The 22,130-nt window shown below is 61.0% G+C and overlaps 1 protein-coding gene across 3 annotated transcripts; it reads right to left on the minus strand.

Annotated features, from left to right (window-relative positions):
• Positions 1-5,320: 5,320 nt before the first annotated feature.
• BGN (biglycan) lies at positions 5,321-20,892 on the minus strand. Of its 3 annotated transcripts, XM_036305432.1 has the most exons (9): positions 20,709-20,892; positions 20,294-20,396; positions 10,297-10,545; positions 9,905-10,017; positions 8,896-9,109; positions 8,282-8,392; positions 8,016-8,109; positions 7,793-7,931; positions 6,354-6,551 (listed from the first exon to the last, which is right to left on the minus strand). In XM_036305432.1, exons 3-9 carry the CDS (start codon positions 10,532-10,534, stop codon positions 6,354-6,356), a joined length of 1,107 nt encoding a protein of 368 aa, XP_036161325.1. In that variant the 5' UTR covers positions 10,535-10,545; positions 20,294-20,396; positions 20,709-20,892. The 3 variants fall into 3 exon arrangements, with proteins under 3 accessions (XP_036161327.1, XP_036161325.1, XP_036161326.1); XM_036305434.1 differs by lacking the exon at positions 20,709-20,892 and having other exon boundaries at positions 5,321-6,551; positions 20,294-20,449; XM_036305433.1 differs by lacking the exons at positions 20,294-20,396; positions 20,709-20,892 and adding an exon at positions 12,407-12,550.
• Between the last annotated feature and the right edge of the window lie 1,238 nt (positions 20,893-22,130).

Raw genomic sequence — 22,130 nt, forward strand, 5'->3', positions numbered from 1 at the left:
CCGTCCCACACTTGAGGGGCACCAGACCTCACTTGAGCACCAGTTGCAAAGCTCGACTTTCACCTGGCTGGGAGATGGGGTGCCAGCCACCCTGGGCACCCACACGATGGAAGAGGAGCTCTGAATGATGAAGCACTTCCCGAGAGCCTCAGATCACCCCCCCCCCGCCCCCCACCCCCACCCCCCCCACCCCACCCCCGCCAGATTCAGGTTGGATCCCTTTCTTGGCCTCCAGCAGTGGGACAGGCTCCTTGGGCATGTCCTTCCGGTGGGGACCTGAGACCCCAGAGCCAGGGGAGGTAGAGGCAGGCTGCTTCCTTGGGCTGGGGGTGCACCCTGGCTGATAGCAAACACCTCATAGTCCCACCTCCTAGTAGACAGGTGTGGGCAGCTGTGGGAGGACAGGAGTGAGGAAGAAATGGGGGCGCAGAGGGGAAGGGGGAGGCCCACATGAGCAGGCCTGGAAGTGGCTGAAGAAAAGATAGAAGACTCCCTTGGGACTCCGTCACTGCCTTCCCTCTGAGACCCAAGCAGCTAATGGGCTAGGAGAGGTGATAGCCTCGTCCCAGATCGCCCCTGGGGGCATGTTTATTTTCCTGATGGCTGCTGTCCACATGGCAGTATTAGCACCAGCATGTGAAGTCCGCCCGGCTCCCAGAGCTGGGAGCCTTGGGTGGGGAGTTCCATGCGGCCCCTCGCTTCCTGTGCTTGGCACAGGCCCCCTCTTGATGGGAAAGGGAGAGAGTTTGAAGCAGGAATCACCCACCCGTGCTCCTGTGCCTCTTCCCCCCCGGCCCGGGGGCACTGTCTAGGGCTAGCCTGGGCAAGAGTTGGCCATGCCACATGCCCCTGTGATGAGGCCCACTGAGGCCAAGGTCAGCTGGCCGAGTGACAAGGTATGTGGCCTTCAGGAGGGCTGAAGAAACAAAGTCACAGCCCTTCAGGGTGTCATCATGGTCCTCAGTCCCTAGCAAACAGCAACCCCCAACCAGCTAACGGGCCTGGAGAGGGGATGGTCTCCATTTTGTGGCTAGAGTCGGTCAGTCCCAAGGCCTGGAGCATCTGATGTATCACTGATGGCCCTTGTTCATTGGCCAGCCCTGCTTGGCTTCTCCTTCTCTACAGAGGTAGATGGGGAGAACTTCTCTAGAAATTTCTGCCTTAGGTCTGCCCTGCAAATGCTTAGGGGGAAGTCCCAGGAGGCTCATAGCTGGGGCTGGGGGTGTGGCAGGGGAAGGGGCTTGGCCTAGTGGTCAAGACCTTCCTACTTCCCTGCACCCTCCCCCATCCCTTTCCTCCTGTCCCATCCCCGGTCCCCAGTGTGTCCTTGCCCCCTCCTGTCCCTCACTCCTACAGTGTCAACAGCCTGTCCAACGTCACTGCTCCCCCCCCCCCCCCGGCACTCTATCGCTGAGGAAGTAAAGCCAACAAGAAGCCGGCTCTCAGCTGGTGCCCTCACACACTCTGCCAAAGGAGCCCACTCTACCTTTTCCTACCCGCTCATCACCCCTCCCTCACTCCTGCCTCTAGCCCTCATTCTCCTCCCCCACTTCCTGAATGCTGTCTTTCCCAGGTCCTCAGGCCACCATCTAGCACCAGGCTTCTCCTCTCTGTGGGCCGCAGCTGCCACCCCTCCTCCCTTGCCTGGTGTCCCTCTTGCCATTTTTGGTGTGACTGCCACAGCCTTATCTGGGGACAGCAATTCCTCAGCCCACCATTGAAGTGGAGGAACGTCTGGTTGGGCCCGGGCCTCCTCTCTTCTCTGTGTGCCCACTCTTTCTCTGTCTGAGATCACAGACAACTCGCCCCCCAAGAGTTTGGGAACCATCAACCTTGACCTGCAGCCCCATGGCAGGCAGAAATGCCCCCAGTGAGATGTGCAAGTCCCCATCCCTGGAATGGGACTGAGACCTTCTTTGGAAATAAGGACTTTGCAGATGCGATTAACTTCAGGATGGTGAGATGGAGAGATCACCCTGAATTATCTCGGCAGGACCTGAATGCAGTGACAGGTGTCCATAAAGGGGGAGGGGGGACAGGAGGAAATTTGACACACACAGACGCAGAGCAGGAGGTCGTGTGAAGATGGAGGCAAAGACTGGAGTGATGCAGCCACAAGCCAAGGGATGCCCGCAACCACAGGAAGCTGGAGCCTTCAGCCGGTGCATGGCCCTGCTAACACCTTGACTTTGGACTTGTGTCCTCCAGAACCATGAGAGTCCATCTCTGTTCGAAGCCACCAGCTAGTGGTCCTTTGTTACAGCCACCTCAAGAAACACATCAGCCTGGGGCTGGCTCAGCCCAAGGCACACCTCCCTTCTGGTTTCCCAGCAGCTAGGGACTGGCTACAAGGAGGTGGTCCTCTGAGCACAACTCCCTCTTGCCAGACCAGCTCCAGCCTCCGGGCGCTCCTGCCCTGTCCTGGCATCCCATGTGCAGCGGGCACTGGGGCCCTTCAGTGGCTCTGTGCCACCCTGGAGATGGTGCCCTGCCCCACGTGTTCAGAGTGGAGGTTGAGACTGGAGCCTGGAACCCACTGGGGCGAGGCCAAGAGACCACAGAGGGACTAGTGGTGGATGAACACTGCCCCCCAAGTGCTCAGAGCAGCCCCTCACTGACCCTTCAGGTTCTTCAAGGAGGGGTTGTTCTTCTGAGGGGCCCTGTCCCCATCCCTGGCTGTAGCCTGCGGACACCTGGCCGACTGCCCCTCGGACAAGCCCTGACTCGTCTAAACCTAAGCAGTGGATTTGGCTTAGTCTCCAGCTGGGCCCTGCCACCTCCAGAAGGCACCTGACCAGTTATAAGTACTCGGAAATGTCCCCCAGCCCAGCCCTGCCCCACTCCTTGGCGGCCTCTCCTTTCACGGGATTGTCCCCCTACCCCCAACCGAGCTGTTCCCATGACTTTCATAGCCCAGCGTGCGTGTGTGTGTGTGTGCGCATGTGCATGCCCCTGTGCGCCAGCCCCAGCATGCCCTGGGACTCACACCCCTCCTCTGAGCTGCACCTGCACACCCACCACTTCTGGGGCTTCAATGGGAGCACCACACTCTCACCCTGCCCACTCCCTTCCTCTCCCCGCATGAACAATCAGTCACCAAATCTAGGGGTTCCTGCTCAACCCAAGATCGGGCTGGAAGCGGGGCCCTCCCCCACCTTTCTCGCACTTTCTAACTGAGCCCCCCTCAGCCCACCGATCCACCTATAGTTTAGCATGCCCATGCCAGCCCTCTGCAGCTTTGCCACCCTGGGCTTCCTGTGACTGGAGCTAGGCCCTGAGCTCCGCTAGGAGGATGTATGAAGTGTACATGAACCTACATGGCAGCTGTTGGCCAGCCAGGGTAGTAAACTCGATGTTGCCATGGGTGTTGTTTTGTTTTTTTTAAGTCCAATCAGTTTCAACGTTTGCATTCATATTCCCCTTGTTCTTCCTATTATTATTCATCATCTGATAGTTTGCAACACACTTGATATCAGAGTGAGGCTAAGTAATTCGTCTTTGACCAATTGCTGTGGGTGGGGAGCTCTCCCTTCTAACCAGGACCTACAAGCCCTTTGGGGCGGGCCCTATCCATCTCCCTGGGACTCTGCCACAGGGCCCAAGCATTCTCCTGGGTGCCTCACAGGCTCTGGTCTGGGCACCATGCGGGTCCTGCCTGCAGGGCACTGTTCCCTATGGGGAGGGGTGACCCACCAAGCCTACAGGCCCCTTCCCTGGGGTCCAGCCACAGGGGTCTCCTCTGCACCTAACAGCCTTATCACTCTTGTCTCACTAGCTTGTTGTGGCACCTGCGTCCCCAGTGAGAGGGAGGCAGAGAGGAAAGAAATTGCAGGAAGGCTGGGAGAGAGGGAGGGAGGGAGGGAGGGAGGGAGGGTGAGAAGACAGAGACCCACAGGGGGGAGGGGCTGTGCTGGACCCGCATAACAGGTCAGGCGCCAAGACCAGCACACAGAGAAAGGGCCTGAGGGCTCGAGGTTTCTGGCTCCACCAGGCCCCGGTGCCCGACTGCCCCTCCTCCCAGCCAGTGAGGGGACTTGACCGAGGCCCTGACTCCTGGCCCCTGGCCAGTGCCCTTGCCCTGAGCCTGCCCAGCTCAGCAGAGATTGCTGGGCTGTGGAGCACATGGCCCAGAATAGTGCTATGATGCCGACGGGTGACATTCTATCGCTGGGCCGCCACTGTGAGGAGTGCCTCCCATCCCCAAAAGGAGAAACCTGGGAACACCGGGTGTCCCGGTGCCAGGCCAGGTGGAAGGGCAGGTGGCGGTGTGTGGGAGGCGGGGTGCTGAGTCTCCGGGCTCCTCTCCTGGGCTGCCACTCCCAGTGGGCCCTGCCTGCTCTATTTTCGTGAGTGGCCTGTGGCTGCCCGGGGAAGCCCCAGGGCTCCACCACTAGAGACAGAGCCCCCTCATGTAGCACGAAGACAGAGCAGCCAGGATCCAGCCCACTGCCACCTCAGCCCTCTGGGCAGGCCGAGAGGGCATTGCTCTGGGGACTGTCCCCCCACCCGTGTCCAGTGGGCAGGATTTCCTGGCTGCGCTCTGGATCTTCTCTTGGGACTGGTGCCAGCACACTGCAGCCTGGGCGTGGCTCAGCTGGCACGCACTGTGCCTTATGGGGTGGAGGTTGTGCTGGGAACCCGGGCCAGGCCAGCACAGGTGGGCACACGCAACACACAGCGTGCCGCCCTGCCCCGGAGTGAGCCTCCTGGTACTGACACAGGAACCCATCAAGAGGGACAATCAGGCACCAGGCCGGTGTGGCTCAGTGGTTGAGCATCGACCTATGAAACAGGAGGTCACAGTTCGATTCCCGGTCGGGGAACATGTCTGGGTGGCGGGCTCGATCCCCAGTGTGGGAAGTGCAGGAGGCAGCGGATCAATGATTCTCTCCCATCAATGATGTTTCTATCTCTCTCTCCCTCTTCCTTCCTCTCTCTAAAATCAATAAAAATATATTTTGTTAAAAAGAGGGGCAATCAGGGGGCCCCTAGGACTTACTGGCTCCCCTGAAAGGGGTCTAGCCTGGTGCCCTGCAGCCTGCACTCTGAAAGGGTCCCGGGGTGGGCTGCTCCAGGAGCCCAGTCTAAGGACAACTGGGGCAGCAGAAGTGCCTAGAAGGGAGGGGAAGGGGCCAGGCCGTGGCCTCTCACCTCATCACCAGTGTCTGTTGTATAGCCTCATACCTGGAGGTGCCCAGGACCTTCAGAGAAAGCAGCAAGATAAAGCCCCAGGCTTGGAGGGGGCACAGAGAGGCAGAGCCCAGCAGCCGGCCAGAGGCGGCCCCCAGTGCCACCCCGAGAACAATGACACACAGAGCCATATTGCACAGTGTTTCTTTAATTGAAAGACAGCATCCGACCTCAGAAGCAGCCCTTCCTCAAGCTGGGTGTGTTTGCTCGAAACCCCACACCAAGGGCCGGGAGCGAGGTGGGGGTGGGGAGACCTAGCCATCATGGAGGACGGGGGGGGGGTGGGATGAAAAGCGTGCTTGGGACTCCAGTGGGATGCTGGGCCCCTCCCGGGGGCCTGACTTCCAGGGTCTGGCTGAGCCCAGTGCTTCCCCCCGTGACTAGAGCGTGGGCGGGCGCAGCACCTTCATCTGCCGCCTGCAGGCCCAGGCTTAGGGGAGAGACCTGGGCAGGGCAGACTGGTGTGTGTGTGTGTGTGGCGGGTAGCTGCACCCCACCCACTGGCTTGCCTGGGTAGGGACTGGGCAGAGGCCTATTGTGACAGAGACCAGATCTAGCCCAAGGATGTAAGAGAGGAGAGGGAGACTGAGAGAGAGAAAGAGAGAGAGGGAGAGAGAGGACTGGTCTAAGAGTCAGTAGAGCAAGGAGGCTCCGATGGATGGGCCATGAACTTCCATAAAGGTGGGAGCCCATTTGAGGCCAAGGATGGCAGACCAGGCCAATGAGGGCTGGAAGCTGCAAGTTCATGTGAAGGAGGAATGTGCCCCAGGCAGGTGCAGTGGGCTCAGAGGGGTCTGCTCATCCCCTTCCGTCCCCCAGACACAGGGACTGGTTTCCCTGGATTGGAGCTTCAGACAATTTGGTTTTAGGGTGAAATGGAAGAAAATTTGGTGGGAGCCCCTCTGAATGGCTATGATGGGGGGAGGGGTAGCTCTGAAGCCAAGGGGACATGTGATGGGGTCTGGGCCTCGTGCCCCGCCTGCATGCTTGGGAACCAGGGTGAAGGTGTCAGGGGGCAGCGAGTGAGGGGTTGGGGATCGGAGTGGGGCTGGATTGGGTGCAGCTGGGCACTGGCTTGGCTCCCTCGCTCTGCCTCCCCCTTCAGGACATTCGCTGTGCTCCCCAGAGACCCAGCTCAGGCCACCGCAAGGCTGCTGCTGCCTCTACTTCTTGTAGTTGCCAAACTGGATGGCCAAGCGGTCGGTGACACAGCGGAAGGTGGCTGGCTGCACCTCCCAGTAGGGCACAGGGTTGTTGAAGAGGCTGATGCCATTGTAGTAGGCTCGCTTGACCCCGAAGCCCATGGGGCAGAAGTCGTTGACGCCCACCTTGGTGATGTTGTTGCTGTGCAGGTAGACCACCTGGGGCAGAGGGGCGTGGCCTAGGTTCAGCGCCAGTGGCCCCAGCGCCCCAACCACCTTTCCCGAATCTGGCCACCTGGGCATCACATCATTGCATTGCATCCAGCGGGAGGAGCAACCAAGGCTGGAGTATGGTGGTCAGACATGTGTGTGACCAGGGGCTGGGATGAGGGGTTCAGGTGGGTTCATGGTGGGTGGGAGGTGAGGGGCACATGGAGGTGGGGGCAGGGGATGGGGGGGTGTCCATGCAAGAAAGATGGCACGTTGGGATCCCAGAGGGTCCCTGGCCTTCCCTCTGAGTTCAATGAACCCCCTCCCGGCCTGCCCCTCTCAGCCTCTCATTCCAGGGACTCCGGAGCATGACAGGAGAAAGAACCTTCAGGGTAATTTCCTTTTCCTTCCGGTCCTCAGGGGCACTGGCCCTCTATCAGCCTTCCCCAACTCCCTGAAGCCCCTCCCTAGGGGAGGGCTGAGCATACAGGAGTGTGGGTGGTAAGACGTCCAATGACCAGAGGAGGCGCTCGTGTGCAACAAGCGCCCCCTAGAAGCGGAGAGGAACTGGCCACTAGAGGGCGCGCTCAGTCCAGCACTCCCTGCACAGCTGCTGCTGCAGCTGGGCTGCTGCTAGGACGCAGGGCTCTGGCTGGACAACCATGGGAATGGGGCTGAGGAAGAGACTCGAGCAGCTAGGGGCTCGAGCAGGACTGGGCAAGACCAAGCTCACCCGTGTGACTGGAAACCAAGCCAGGGAAAGGAACCCCAGGCAAGGCCCTGCACCACCACCCCATCAGCCCACTTCCTGCCCTGGGCTATCCCTGTCTTGGCACGTATTTGTTCATTCCCAGGCCCTTCCTGTTCCCCGACCTCCCAGGCCCTGCCCTCTTGGGAGACCTTCAGCTCCAGTATCTACCAGGCCACCTCCTGCTTATCTGTCACAACCTCTCTCCAGCTCATCCCACCCTCCTTGCTGCCCTGCCGTCCTCCCCCTCTTCCTCAGCACAGACTCGTGACTGCTCCTTTCCAGATGAGGAGGCAGAGGCAGAGGGAGAAGGAGTAAGTGGCCAGACCATGCAGCTGCCACTTGTACAGCGAGTCCCTGTTCCACTCTCTACTTGGGGCCTGAATCAGGAGGGGCAGGGGGGCCAAGGAACTGGCCTGGGGACATGGGCTGCTTCCTCCCCCAGTCTTAGAGGACTTGGTACTGGGTTCCCCCTCCTCCCCCCTCTCCCCCCAGCTCTCACCTGGAGTAGCTTGAGATCCGGAAGGCCAGCAGGCACCTTGGACAGCTTGTTATTGTCCAAGTGCAGCTCCCTCAGGGTGGGCAGAAAGCTCAGGCTTCCGTTCTCGATCATGCGGATCTGGTTGTGGCCCAGGCCCAGCCTGCAAACGGAAGGAGGAGATGTACTGAGAAGCCAGAGGAGAAGAGGGCTGAGGGGTGGGCCACCCGCCTGGGCCCCAGCCCACCTGTACAGCTTGGAGTAGCGGAGCAGATCCTCCAGCTCAATAGCCTGGATTTGGTTGTGGTCCAGGTGGAGTTCATTCAGGGTCTCGGGGAGGTCTACCGGGACAATGAATGAGATGAATGCAGGAGGGTGTGGTTGCTGCTGTGTGTGTGTGTGTGAAGTGGGGGAGGCCCGCTGAAGCCCTCCCTATAAGGAGACCAGGTGGGTCTAGAAGGCTCTAGATCCCCCAGCTCTGCCCAGCATGGGAAGAAAGGGCTGTCTTCCTACCTTTGGGGATGCCGGTGAGCTTGGCCTCGGAGATGCGCAGGTAGTTGAGCTTCAGGCCATCGAAGGCTCCAGGTTCAAAGCCGCTGTTTTCCAGGGGGTTCCCGCCCATCTCTAAGAGAGAGGCCCCCTCAGCCCCAGAGCCAGAGCGGATGGAGCTCAAGCTGCCGCCCGTACACCCCGGGGCCTGCTGGCCTCCTGGCTTGGGGTTGGCCTGATGAACCCTGCCAATTGCCTGCTCCCCTATCTCCCCCTGAAAGCAGCCACTGATTTATGGGGCAAATTGCAAAGTCCTGGCTGTTCAAGATCACTAGCCCCCAAGGGCACTGGCCCTGCATCCGGCTCAGGAGGCAGGGGGAGCAGGAGAAAAGGGGGAGCCCATGGCAGGCTCCGGTTGGCTGTCTAGTGGCATTGGCCCTTTCCCTTGCCTCTCTCTACAGTCCCCTGTCCCCTGGTTTCTCTTCACCTTGCTTTGGCCGCTCTGGGGCATGTCCCTAGACAAGGCCCCAGAACATTCTGTGAGACCCATTCTGATTGGAAGAGGTCCTGATCCCTGTCCCTGACCGTTCCTGACAGCCACCGGGACGGGGACTGTCCTGGGCCAGGGCCACACTCACCAATGCAGTTCATGTTGCGCAGCCCGCTGAACACGCCCTTGGGCACCTTGCGGATTCGGTTGTCATGGATGCGGAGCTCCACCAGGGAGCTGGGCAGGTTGGGAGGGATCTCCACCAGGTGGTTCTTGGAGATGTAGAGCTTCTGCAGCTTCCGCAGGGGACTGAAGGCCTTCTCGTGTATCTTAGAGATTTTGTTGTTCACCAGGACGAGAGCCTGAAGGTGGCAGGGGGCGGGGCGGGGGGAGTGGGCATTGGAGGTGAAGGCCCAGCTCCCCGGCCCACCCAGCCCTCTCCTCTCTCTCCCTCCGCTGCCACCTGGAGGCAGAAGCGGAGAGAGCAGGAGTAAGTGGCCGTTACTTCACAGGTGTCTGAGGCCCAGCTGGGTGGGCAGAGCGCAGAGCCTGGAGCCAGGCGATGCCACTACTGCCTAGCGTGGCCCAACGCTCCTATGAGCCTCAGTTTCCCCACTTGTACCCTGGATACAATGAAATATGTTCTTGCGAAAAATCAATAAAGTTTCCAGCCAAAAAGACGATTAAGCTGAGTGATCCCATTCTGCCCTGTGGTTGCTGACACCCATGCACGTGACCCTGACCCCGGGCACTCCCTCCACGCCCACCTCCAGACTCCTCTCAGGACCCCATAGGTCCCAGGTCCCTCTTGCACTCCACAAGTACAAGAACACACACCCATCTGGATCCACTCCTAGCTGCAGACCACCCACCTCCCCAAGACCCTTCGAAAGGGTAGGGTGGACCCGGCCGGCTTGGCTCAGTGGTTGAGCATCGACCTATGAACCAGGAGATCACGGTTTGATTCCTGGTCAGGGCACATGCCTGGGTTGTGGGCTTGATCCCCAGTGTGGGGCGTGCAGGAGACAGCTGATCAGTGCCTCTCTCTCGTCATTGATGTTTGTTTTTTTCCCTCTCTCTCTCTCTCTCCCTCTCCCTTTCTCTCTCTGAGATCAATAAAAATATATGTTTTTTAAAAAAGAGCTGGGCAGGCTTACATAGAGGTGCGGCATGCCTTTGAAGTCGTCCCTCCGAAGCTCGTTGATTTCGTTGTTCTGCAGGTCCAGCAGTGTGGTGTCGGGCGAGATCTCCTTGGGCACAGTGATCAGATCTGGGGACCAGCACCGCTGTCACCCATGTGAGCCCAGGCCACGTCCCCAAGAGACTCAGAGCACGGGGACACTCACACACACAGACACACACCCAGGGGCCCCGCCACCACCACCCGCCCACACTGAAATCAGGATCCCAGGGCCTGCCTGGGGTCACCCATCTGCGCTCCCATCCTCCCATGCCCATCCCACAGGACAGACGTGTGTCCCTTTGCTAGGGGCACTCGGGCTGTGCTCGCGCCTCCACACACCCCTCCCGCCACAGCCCTGAGACTGACCTAGGTCGGAGCACTGAACCACCCGCAGGTGGCAGTGGCAGCCGAAAGGACACATGTTGCTGAAGTTGGGCGTGAGGGAGTCTATGTCCGGGTCGCCCGAGGTGTCGGTACCCGAAGCCTCCTCATCGTTCATCATGGGCAGCCCGTCGTCCAGGGTGAAGTCCCAGAAGCCCTTTTGCTCGAAGGGCAGGGCCTGGCTCAGGGCCAGCAGGGACGTGAGGAGCCAGAGGGGCCACATGATGGACGTGCCTGCAGGCCAGGGCGAGGAGGGGCCGTCAGGAGGGCCCAGCCGGCACCACACCCATCCTCTCGGCCCTTTCCCCAGCCAGGGGCTGGGGTTCTCTGTGTGTTGGCACCATGTTCCCCATCCACCACTGGGGCCCGAGTGGCAGAGAGAACGGCTGTGGGCAGCCAGGAGGCACTTGGCAGAATCGGGGCACCTCCTTCCGCTCCCCTCTGCTCCCAGGCAAGACCTGGCTTTAGTGGGAATTGCAGTGTCTTCCCAGTTAGGGAGTCTGTGGCCCTCCCCCCCGCCCCCAACACACACACCACTGAGTCAGCGAGCAGCTGCCTGGGGGGTCAGTGAGGCGAGTGGAGGAGGCGGAGAGAGAAACCCAATCATTTGCCCCCCACACGCTTTGAAGATACCACTGTGGCCCCGGGCCAATCCCACAAGCTCAAGGCAATGTGGGCGCAGTCGGGGTTGAGTTAAGGGATTATGAGTTGCTTCCTTTCCTGCCTGAGCCCCCCACCTTGCAGCGCACCCACATCTTTTTTACGGAAGTCAAGAGGCCAAGGCACCAGGCTGGGCACACTGTGCCAAGACCTGGGCTCATTCCAGAGGCAGGAGGAGAAAGAGAGGGGCATTCCCTAGGGCACAGCCCCCCATCCGCTTCCTCACTGTCCCCCGGGGCCTCGGCTGCCTCGCCTGGCCCACAAGCCTTCCCCTGGCTGGGCTCACAGAGCCCTGGGGCTCCCACATCCTTCCATCTGCCCAGGGTCCAGGCCCCTGAAGCCACCTCCCTTCCCCCGCCCCCGGGGGAGAAGACTGCCAGCAGGGTGGTGAGCAGGGTCAGGCTTGTCTGGAGGCCCCCAGGCTGGGCAGCGAGGTGGGGTGGGGGTGCTTCCCTGCCTGAGCCTGCCTCTGGCACCCACATGGGCCTGCCTCCTTCCTGCTCTGCCCAAAGGCTCTGTACAGGCAGGAGCCAGGGCCCGTGCCTCTCCCATCCCCCCCCCCCGCCCCCAAGGATTTCCCGGAAAAGTCCCAGCCTCATTTTCCCTATCTGTTCAACAGGAATAAGAGTGCCCTCCCCCCTGCTTGCCTCAGAGGTTCCGGGTGGGGGGCCGGGGGTGGAAGGTTGCCCTGGGTGCATCTGTGGGCAAAGAGCCCAGCAACGGCCTGCGCCTCCTGCAGACCCAAACTGGCCCCACCCAGGGAGGCCCTCACTTGGTGCCCATCTTGGCCAGGAGAGGGGCTATTTGGAGGATCAGTGGGGCTGGGGAGCCCCCTGAGCCTGGATGCTGGCTGCGGAAGTGGAAGGGAGGCCTGGGGGTGGAGGGCACTGCCCGCTCTAGGCCAGCATCTTCGGAGCAGCTTGGACCTGCCTACCGCTCTCCTGGGCAGGCCCATTGGACTGGGGTTGGGTTGGCTACCAGGTGGTGCCTGGGACCAGCTCCAGGCCTGGGCACACAGCTGTGACCCTCAGATTCTCAACCATCCCTGTCTTGCTGTCCCCTCCAGTACTCCTGCAGCCCCAGGTCATATGGCTCGCCTTGGTTCCCATGGTCCCTAAGGATACAGCTACGGAGGGATGGCAGGAGGAGCCCAGGCCATGGTTCTGTTGACTAAGCCACAGAGCCAGCCTCAGAGGGCCCCAGCCAGACACCTACCGCCCTCCTGAGTGCATGGCCCCCGGTGGCAGGCTCAGAGAAGCTGCCTGCCTACCCCAGGTCACACAGCAAAGTGAGGGTCCCACACACTGGGGCAGCATCCAGCCTCCCTGGCTTCCACTAGGTTTTGCCAGCCCCAGGGGACTCAGGGGATGCAGGACTCAAGGGACCCCCAGAAGTCCTTGGCTCAGGGTAGGGAGAAGGCCTGGGGCTTGCCTACCTGGACAGTGGATCCCTCCTTCTTCCCCCGAGTTTGCAACTCTCAGGACAGAGTGGCGTGGGTCTAGGCCTCCCGTGCCTGTTACTACTGCTCAGGGCCCTTGCCCAGGTGCCACTGGCTGCCCGGGGCTGGGAGGAGGAGGAGCAGTGGGAGAGAACAGGAAGGGGAGGACGAAGGCAGGAGAGAAGATGGAAGGGGAGAGAGGGAGGAGACTGCTCCCCCCTTTGTCTGGCACCCCTGCCAAAGCTGCTCCCTCACAGCAGGGATGAGTCAGGGCTGGAATGCCCAGCAAGAGCCTTGGAATTCTCTGGGATCCACAGCCCACCTGGATAGGTGGGGGTGGGGATGGGGGTGGGGTGGGTGGGGGTCTGGGTGGGGAGAGGTGGGTGCAGATAGACGCCGTGCAGCCTGGAGCTGGAGACGGCTGGGACCTCCACAGGGCACATCTGCCCTGGTGTCTGGCCCCTCCACGGGGACAGAGGATGGATGGGTACTGGGAAGGCCAACCAAGGGGTCACACGGGACCTGCCCTGCGGGCCGGGGGCTCTGGAGGAGCTGAGCCAGCTCGAAGCCCCCCTGCCTGACGTCACTGCATCTTCGGGCCAGCCCGGCTCCAGCGCAGACACACTCCGAGGGGAAGGGAGGCTGAGGGCTTGGAGGGGCACGGCAGAGGACAAGGTTTGGCTGGTTCTCCCCGGTTCCTGGCTGGGCCCAGGCAGTGGGCAGGCTGGCGGGTGGAGGCTGGGCGGGCTTCCCGGCACAGCCCTCATTTCCCCTCGAGGGACTGGCACAGGACTCCGCCAGAACTATGCAGAGGGGAGGGGGCCGGCTGGACAGCGAGCCTGCAGGGGGCGGCCAGAGACCCCCACAGAGTCAGAAGGAGCCAGGAAGGGGCCTCCGGGGGTGCCCAGGGGGAAGGCTTCCCTGTGTCCAGCGCAATGAGTACCTCCATTTTATGGGAGAGAAAACTGAGGCCTAGAAAGGGGAACAGATTCCAACACCCCCCAACCCGCACCCCGAGTCACTCAGCATGAGACCGAGACTCCAGCTCGGGTAACTCCAGGCCCTGAGCTTCCAGGTCTCGGCCTCGCCTCTCAGCACCGCGTGAAGGATGGGGGTCTCTGGATGGCTGGCTTGGCCCAGCGTGGGCAGTGCAGAGCCTGGGGGCGGAATTCCAGGCGAGGCTGGTGATGATTGGGGTGATCGGGGTGGGGAATTTCGGGGAGGTAGATGGGCCCAGCTGCCCCAGTTTAAGCGTGCCCCTGCCTCCTACCCATCACCTCACACTGTCCCCCCCCTTTTCAGGAACACACACACACACACACACACACACACACACACACACACACACACACGTAGGAGGCAGGAAGGTCAAAGCCCAGGAAGTGGGAGCCCCCCATGGACAGTGTGAGAATCACAGCAAGTCCCCCCAACGTCACCTCCCCACACCACCTGGGCCTTTGGGACTCAGTTTCCCTTCATCGGCCTTCCCGGGCATGTCCCCAGGACTTCAGGGAGGGCCTCCAGCCCCATCAAAGCAGGCTCTGAGCTCTCTGGACCCCACCTCCTCAGAGCAAAGGAAAGAAGTGGTAATGGCCATGAGGCCTCAGGCCTGGCATCCACAGGTGTGAGCGAGGGAGGAGGCTGGGCTTCCTGGAGCGTGCGCCTCCGACCCCATAGGGCCCTTCTTGTCTGGCCTTCTGGACATCGGAACAGTCCTCCGAGCAGGATTGCTCCAGGTCGCAGCCAAACAAGACACATTGGCAGCCTCTGAGAACATGGACGGGCCGTGCCAGGCATTCAGGCCAGGCCAAGGGCGGCGGGAGCAGGACTTGAGGTCTGGCATGCCCTGGGAGCTTGCCGGCCGAGGTGTGGCCCACAGTTGCCAAGTCCTAGACGCTGGGCACTAGCCCTAGGCCCCAACCCGACGTGTCTGGCCCCACTGAGCCACCCGACCGGAATTCTGACACACGTGCCACCTTCCATTCAGCCCTGTCAGGTCCCTGGGACTGCATGGGTGAGGTGTGGTGAGAGAGAGGGAGATTGGGGGGAAGGGTGGTGATTCAGGGTGCCCTTCCTCCCTTACTCAATCCTGTTCACCAAACCCCCTGGGCCCAGCTTCACCAGCAGGCAAGAGGAAGGGTTGCTACCCAGGCTGACCCTGGGGTGCTCACTATGGCCCCCGGACTCCCAACAGCTCTAGTCTGCACTTGGGGTCAAACAGAGAGCGGGCACATGTGCCACCCATGGGTCTGCTGAAGCCCACATGTGTGTGCTGTGGGGATGACTGCATAAAGGGCTGGTGGCTGGAGTGGGGAGGGGCTGGTCCCTGAGCCCCACCCTGTCTGCGTCTGTACCCCAGCCACCCTGAACCCACCGTCATTGTCTCAGCGTGCCCTCAGGTGACAAGGGGAGCAGATGCCCAAGTGTGGCTCACCAGGTCAGCTCCTTCCTATTGTGGCCCTGGCGCTGCTGGGTGACTGGACAGAGCTGGGTCTTCAAGGACAAACTCCACCTGGACATGGTGTCAGAGGCTGCAGGAAGCCAGCCATTGGCTGCAAAGGGCTGCCACCGGGAAGGGGTGAGGCAGCTGGTGCTGGCCAAACCAGACTCCCCTCCCCTCATGTCAAGGAGAGCCATCCCCCACCTGCCCCCACCCTGCCAGGAGGGAAGCAAGAGGGTCAACCTGCGGGCTTTCTGCCACGCTAGGGGTCAGGTCACAGGTGGCCTACATCAGCCGGGGGTCCTGAGTTCCCTGGTCCTTCTATACCTAAGCTGTGTGCCCTTCCTCCTCCTCCCACTGATGAAGAAATCCTAAGCTCCTCATCATGTTCTAGAATCTTTGAGGAGCCCAGCCAGTGTGGCTCAGTGGTTGAACATCGGCCTATGAACCAGGAGGTCATGGTTCGATTCCCCATCAGGGCACATGCCTAAGTTTTGGGTTCCATCCCCAGTGTGGGGCGTGCAGGAGGCAGCCGATCAATGATTCTCTCTCATCATTCATGTAACTCTCTCTCCCTCTCCTTTCCTCTCTGAAATCAATAAAAATATATTTAAAAAATAGAATATATTTAAAAAATAGAATCTTTGAGGAAGAGGGAGGATGCTATCACCACCTCCCAGGGCGGGGCAGGAAACTCAAATGATTTCCCAATGACCATAGAAGGAAGCCCTGCTTTTTACTACTTGCTGAATGGGTAAGATGAGGCTCAGAGTTTGCCCAAGGCCACCCAGCGAGGAAATGGTGGAGCTAGGACTTTGCTGTCTGTCTGTCTACCACCCATGTGTCTTGCCCCACCCTCTGCCATCAGTTGCAGACTTTGCTGCAGGCTCCAAAGCCGCAAGATCCCACGCTCTCTGGGCTGCGTAGGGGCTGGGCCAGCCCCTGGGGTCCCTGGAGAAGACTCGTTGGCAGCTCCCTTGCCCCAGCTGGGACATGAGGTAGTTGGAAAGCACAGCCCAGCGCCCCCTTGCTTGCATCAGAAATCCTTTAGAAACATAGCACCTCTCTCTGGCTGCCACCATCAATAGCTCCCCACTGCCCGAGGGGCCTACCCCCTTCGTTGATGGATCAGGTGGCACTGCTTTGGCCCAAGTATATGCACAAGGCCAGCTCTGCTTCAGTCTGCAAGGAAGTTGCCTGCAAAAGCCATCACCCTGGCAGGCCAGGGAAGTTCCCCTGAGCATTTTAGGTCCCAGCAGGCGCCAGACCCCCCAGGCGATGCTTTCTGCCTGCCTACCAGAGCCTGGGCCCCTGCCTGCCTCATTTCCTCCTTAAGCCAGGCCAGGGCAAGAGAGCTTGGCCTGGCTCCCAGGCCAGGAGAGCTGCCAGGCACCCTGGAGGGAGGCCTGTAGCCCCTTCCCTTCCTGGGCCCAGGGTTCCCCACAGCCCTTCCCTGCACAGGGTCCCAGCTCTCTCCCAGGGACTCTGGCTGTGGCAGGACCCAGCCCTTGGCAGCCAGGACCTGTTCACCTTCAGCCACTCGCAGGGTTCCCTGTTTCAGGCCTCTTTGTAGCTGGGCGGCCTCTAAGGCCCAGGGGACCATAATGAAGGTTGAGCTGGGACTCAGACTTCTGAGAGGATCAAAGTCACACTCTCCTCTGCCTCGGGACTTCCCTTGTCTCCAAGGTCAGAGCTGCCAGAGCCAGCCTCTGCCCTCTGCCCCTGTCCTTCAAGCCCTGCTTCTATTCCCCCAATCCCCAATCCTGTGGCCACATGGGCCTCTGACTGCTGTGTCCCCGTGGGCCATCTGACCTCCCAGAGGCAGCTGGTGGGGGAGAAGCCGGGGTGAGGTCACAGTCACACAGAGTCTGGGACCTCCCCCAGCGCCCTGCCCCCTAAACCTAAGAGATGTGTCACCACAGGGAGGGGGCAGATGGGAGTCATCTGAGTCCCCGAACCTTCGCTGGTGCTGCTGGTGCTGCTCTGTAGGCCGTGCTGGGAGCTGAGCAGCATCTGAAAAAGCTGAGGCTGCTGGGCTCTGGGCAAGAAGGTGCCCTCCACGGCCACTCGAGGAGCTACCCCTACCCAGAGCAGAGAGGGTGGGGAAGAGGCTCATGTGGGGCTGGGGTGGCTTCCAGGAGCCTGGAGTCGCAGTGGGGGTGAAGGATGCCCTGGGACACTTAGGCTGTGTGTTCCTATATGGAAGGTTGGAGCTGGTCTGGAAGGCTGGAGAAGGACCTGGCCATGGGGCTGGGGCTGGGACAGGCCTGAGCAGACCCCGTCCCATCCCCCCAGCACAGCCCCCTCTGCTCACCTCCCACTGGCTTCCCCTAAGACGGGATGTACAGAAAGGGTTCTGTGGGTGGCCCAGGGTGGGAGCCGAAGAGGACAGGAGGGAGGGGAGGGAGGGGCAGAGCTGGCAGGGCCCGGATCTGCTTGCCTTCAAGGGGAGCAGATGCTCATTCCCACCCCATGGCTCACAGCAGGGCTCTCTGGAGAGCCACTGTCACCTCCTAGCCCCTCAATTTGAGGCAAGTCTTGGGCTAGTGTGGCTCACTCCCAGCAGCAGGGCAGACAGGCGTGGGGTGGAGCAGCTCCAGGCAGGGCCCAAGCTCTCCGGCTCTGGGTACCTAACCAAGGGGAGCAGGATGAAGTCTTGGTGGGCCTGGGAAGACCTTGTTAACAATCAGGATGGACAAGGATGGTGAGGGGCCCCGGATGTGCCACCTGCAAGACAGCAGCCCAGTGCCCAGTGGGTGGGGCTTCAGAGGCCAGGGTGTGGGTGGGAGGAGGCAGCCCTCTCAGAAGGCCCTGCTTGCAGACCCTCGCTTTCGGGCTCATGACAACTCCCTCCTCTGGGGACTTGACGTTGGCACTGGAAGAGACACTCTGTGGCCTCCAGTGACTGCAGAATCTTCCTGAAGGAGACTCTTGTCTTACAAAGGCCCCCTTTCCACGCCCCTCCAATGGGCCAGGGCCATGGTGGGGAGAAATTTGGGTTGATGGTCGCAAGTCACCACACACACCGATCAGAGGGTCGCCCCCCCACCCCCAACTCTCTGGGCCCTTAAAATGGACTGACTCAGAACTGCCACCCGATTCACTGGCAAAGGGGTGGGGCCCCAGACTCCCCATCTACTACACGGGGACCCTGGCCTCTTCTCCACTGGAACCTGGGTCCGTGGGGCTTGAAGGTGGCCCAGTGGCTAGCTGGACCGGGCATCTGGCTTGCCATCGGAGCCCTCTCTGCTCCCGGCTCCCAGCCTGGCCCTTACAGTTTGGAGGCAGCTCTGCACCTTCCTTTCAATGCACCACACAGCCCAGTCCTCAGAGGCTCCCCCAGGAGGCCCACGGTAGCTAGCCATGGGCAAGCGCCACACGAAGGTGCCTCTGCCCTTGCAGGTCTCCCAGGCGCGGATGGCACAGGCAGCAGCGCGTTGCCAGGAGCACTCGCCTGCACGTCTGTAGTCTCGTGCACGCGTTCTCACTCTGCATGAACGCGCTCCTGGACACAGACCCCCAGGAACCTTCTTCTCTGGCGCTGAGGGAGGCCCGAGCATCTCTAGCTTGTCCCGGCCCCAGGCAGGCCCTAAGGGCGCTGAGCTGGCAGGCCAGGGCGGGGTGAGGGCACAGAGGCAGGAGCCTTCTGAGGACAGATGGCATTGACCGCAGCCGCAACCTGAGCGGCTCTTCTGAAGATTGTTCCTGAACAATCTCTCTGGCTTAAGTGAGGTCTGCCCCACCCGATGCCACCCACTGCTCCGCCCTGGAGGATCATGGACTTTCTGCACTCAGCAGCCCTCAGTAACCAGTGCCCAGGCCCCACACCAGCCCATGACGCAGGGAGGCAGGGAGGTGGCCAGGGCACTCAGGGGCACACCCAGAGAGCTCTGTTCTACCTTCCTCCTCTCCTGGGTCTCTTGACAGGCCCCTCTACGTGCCAGCCATCTTGGCAGCTTGCGGGACAGGGGCCAGTGATCTTGCTACCCCCACCCGATTGTCTCACAGTATGACCACAGGCTATTGTCATCAGTAGTCAAGTGATTCTGAGGAGTCCCTGGGTCAATACAGCCAGAGTTTGTCAGTCAGAAGCCCTGGGTCCTGACCTCAGCTCTGCCCTTGAATGACTGTGCAACCGTGAGCAGGTTCCTGCCCCTCTCTGGGCCTCAGTAGTCCCCTCTGTACAATGGATGGGATGGGGGTGGGACCCGCAGGAGCCATTCCTCTCCTCCCAAATGGCCCTAGAGGCAACCCGCCAGCGACACTTTGCTCAGACCAGGGGCTCTCTCTCTCCATTCAAAAGGTGCCCCCTTGCCCCGCACCAGTGGCTGGGTTGCCTTTTTGAGGACAGGGCTGCTTGCTGGTCAGGGGACCCTTGAAGTCCACCCATCCCTAAAGGCCTGGGATGATGAGATGATAGGGTCCCAGCTTGGAAGTGGGTCTGCAGCCAAACATTTACCCAGTGTCCCCCTAACCTTAAGGGCCCCAAGCCAGGCCTGGCCCAGGGTAACATGGCCTAGTTGCCCGAGTTTCTCTCTGCCTCAGCCCAGTTCTGAGTCTCAATCCAACGGGGCTCTGGGGAGATGGGGTTGAGCCCCACCCAGGCAGCCCCGCCCCGGGCCCTGGAGGCCAGGGCTTGGTGGACCCACACCTCTCCCACGAGGAGGTAGAGGCAGGGCATTCGCCTGTGGGTAAGCGAGGAACATCTGGGCAGGGTGCCTGGGGAGTGCCTGGAGAACCAAGTCTCTGAGTTCCTGCCAAGGCCTGGGCCCGGGCAGTGGGGACTGCTCCCTGGCCCAGGCTCCCGCGGAGGCCCTTGGGCCTCTGACCTGGGCCAGGAGAAACTTTGAGCAAGTAGGTTTGCCTGCTGAGCAGGAGGAGCAGAGCACAGAGAGAGGCTGGTGGGAGTGCAGGGTGCACCCGGGGTCTTGGGGCAAAGGGAGAGGGCCACTGGCCCACTGGCAGAACTGGGGTGCCAGCCATCCAGCCATGCCTTGGTGATGCTCTGGGGCCGCAGCCAAAGATAACAACCCCGAGGGGGAGGCAGAGAGGGCAGGCACGAAGCTGAGCTGAGTGAGATCAGAGGGGAGAGGGAAGGGGGGTGGAGAAGGTGCCTGGAAGAGGGAGGGGAGTGAGGGGAGTAGAGGCAGAACTGGGACAAGGACCAAGGGTGCCACAGGGCGGCGACGAAGGGGCACAGACTGAGAGCCTGCAGCAGTGCCCTGGGAACCCGCAGGCATCCTGGGAACCCACAGGAGAGGGTGGTAAGGGGGCAGGAGGGACAGGGATAGGGACGTGGAGGGGCGGCATAGGGGCAGCAAGGTCAGGGTCTGGGACTTCTTGAGAATGGTGAGGGAGCAACAGAGCCAGGGATGGGATATCCAGGGCAGCTGAAGGCCAGCGTGGGGTGTGGGGACAGTGAGTGGCTGGCGTGGGGGCCCTACCTGAGGAGGGGAAGCTCTGGGTGCAGGCTGGCTGGTTGGCAGGCTTGAGTGTCCAGCAGTCCGTGTGTCTGTCTGTTGGGCCGTCCAGAGCAGCTGCTCACTCCTGGGCAGTTCGTGGAGAGAGGGAGACAGAGGCGGTGGGAGGGAGGCTAAAGGCTGGGCGGGCGGGCCAACCGGGGAGGGGGCGGGGAGGGAGGAAAGGAGGGAGGGGGCTGGAGGGAAGGAGAGAGGGAGGGAGGAAGGGAAGGAGGGGGGCAGGCTTCCAGGCCCCCCTGGCAGCTTCAAAGGGAGCAATTTTCTTGTAGACGGCTGGGCTAGCTGCACCCACTCCCGGCTCCCTGCTCACATCCCCTCCTCCAGCACCCCCTCTCCCTGCCCCAGGGAACGGAGCGAAGGGACACACGGTCTCACTCACACAAGGACCCTGGGCGTCTCTGGGCAGGCCCAGCCTCAGAGAGTCAAACTTTCCACTGCCCAGATGGGGACACTGAGGCCCAGAAAGGGGTGGGAAATGGCTTTCTGGCCCTGGGCCGGGCAGAGGAAAGTGAGAGGGCAGAAAGGAAAGAGAGATGAGGGGGAGGGAGGCAGCCTCTGGCTGCTGGTCCAGCGAGTGGCCCTGGGATTCTGTTCTGAGCCCGCCTAGAATCTGGGGCAGCCTGGGCCTGAACAAGGAGGTGCTTCTCTGAGATCCGGGAGGCAGCTGTGTGGGTTTCTGGAAGGGCTTGATCTAGGCTCCTGGGAACTCTGGACACCCCCATCCCCACCCCCACACATTCCAGCCTCTTTTTTTCCCTAAAAAAGAGGAACTTGTCTTATCTGTGTGACCTCCGAATGGGACTGAGCTGGGGGCGGCCGGGGCCCGCCCAGACTTGGGGGATCCTCCCTAGCTTGCCTGTCCCGGAGCTCAGAGATGCTGAGTGGGAAAGCTGATTCAGAGAGAAGGAACCTAGCGAGTCATTCTTTTGCTCAATCTGTGCAGGTCCCCTAGGATGTGATAACCGCTCTGTGGGTGGGCACTTCCTTCGGGGCTCGAGCTCTGTGCCGGTGGCCACTCACTAACTGGCCGGCCAGCCAAGCTTCCCAGGAAGAGGCTGTCGCCAGCCACTACACCCAGGCCATGACTGGAAGCGTGGCCACTTCCTGAGGACCCAGCGAGCCCAGCTCCACCTGCGGCTAGGGCAGGGGTGGGCAAACTTTTTGACTCAAGGGCCACAATGGATTCTTAAACTGGACCGGAGGGCCGGAACAAAAGCATGGATGGAGTGTTTGTGTGAACTAATATAAATTCAAAGTAAACATCATTACATAAAAGGGTACGGTCTTTTTTTATTTTAGTTTTATTCATTTCAAACGGGCGGGATCCAGCCTGTGGGCCGTAGTTTGCCCACGGCTGGGCTAGAGTCCAGGCCTCCCTGTCCACTGGGGTCCCATTCCTCCCCTGGCCCGTGTACCCATCATGCAGCGGGGCCAGGCCAGAGCCAGCCTCTTTCATGGGCTGACACTGCAGGAGGGAGACTCTTGCAGGAGCAGCTTCCGAGAGACAAAGGTGAGAGTTGAGAGGGAGTAAGAAACCAAGGTAGGCCCAGCCGGCATGGCTCAGTGGTTAAGCACCGACCCATGAACCAGGAGGTCACTGTTTGATTCCCGGTCAGGGCACAAGCCTGGGTTGTGGGCTCGATCCCTAGTGTGGGGCATGCAGGAGACAGCCGATCAATGATCCTCTCTCATCATTAATGCTTCTATTTCTCTCTCCCCCTCCCTTCCTCTCTGAAGCCAATAAAATAAAATCAAAATAATAAATAAATAAACCGAGGTAGGCAGTGATGCTGAGATCTGC

This window comes from Myotis myotis, unplaced genomic scaffold, assembly GCF_014108235.1.
Source record: "Myotis myotis isolate mMyoMyo1 unplaced genomic scaffold, mMyoMyo1.p scaffold_m19_p_4, whole genome shotgun sequence".
Classification (NCBI taxonomy): domain Eukaryota; kingdom Metazoa; phylum Chordata; class Mammalia; order Chiroptera; family Vespertilionidae; genus Myotis; species Myotis myotis.

Coding starts and splice junctions, on each gene's coding strand:
- BGN (XM_036305434.1), bottom strand. CDS start 10,534: ATGTGGCCCCTCTGGCTCCTCACGTCCCTGCTGGCCCTGAGCCAGGCC. Junction 9,110..9,904: donor AAGGCATGCCGCACCTCTAT/GTAAGCCTGCCC, acceptor TGCCACCTTCAG/GCTCTCGTCCTGGTGAACAA. Junction 6,552..7,792: donor CGGATCTCAAGCTACTCCAG/GTGAGAGCTGGG, acceptor CCTCTGCCCCAG/GTGGTCTACCTGCACAGCAA.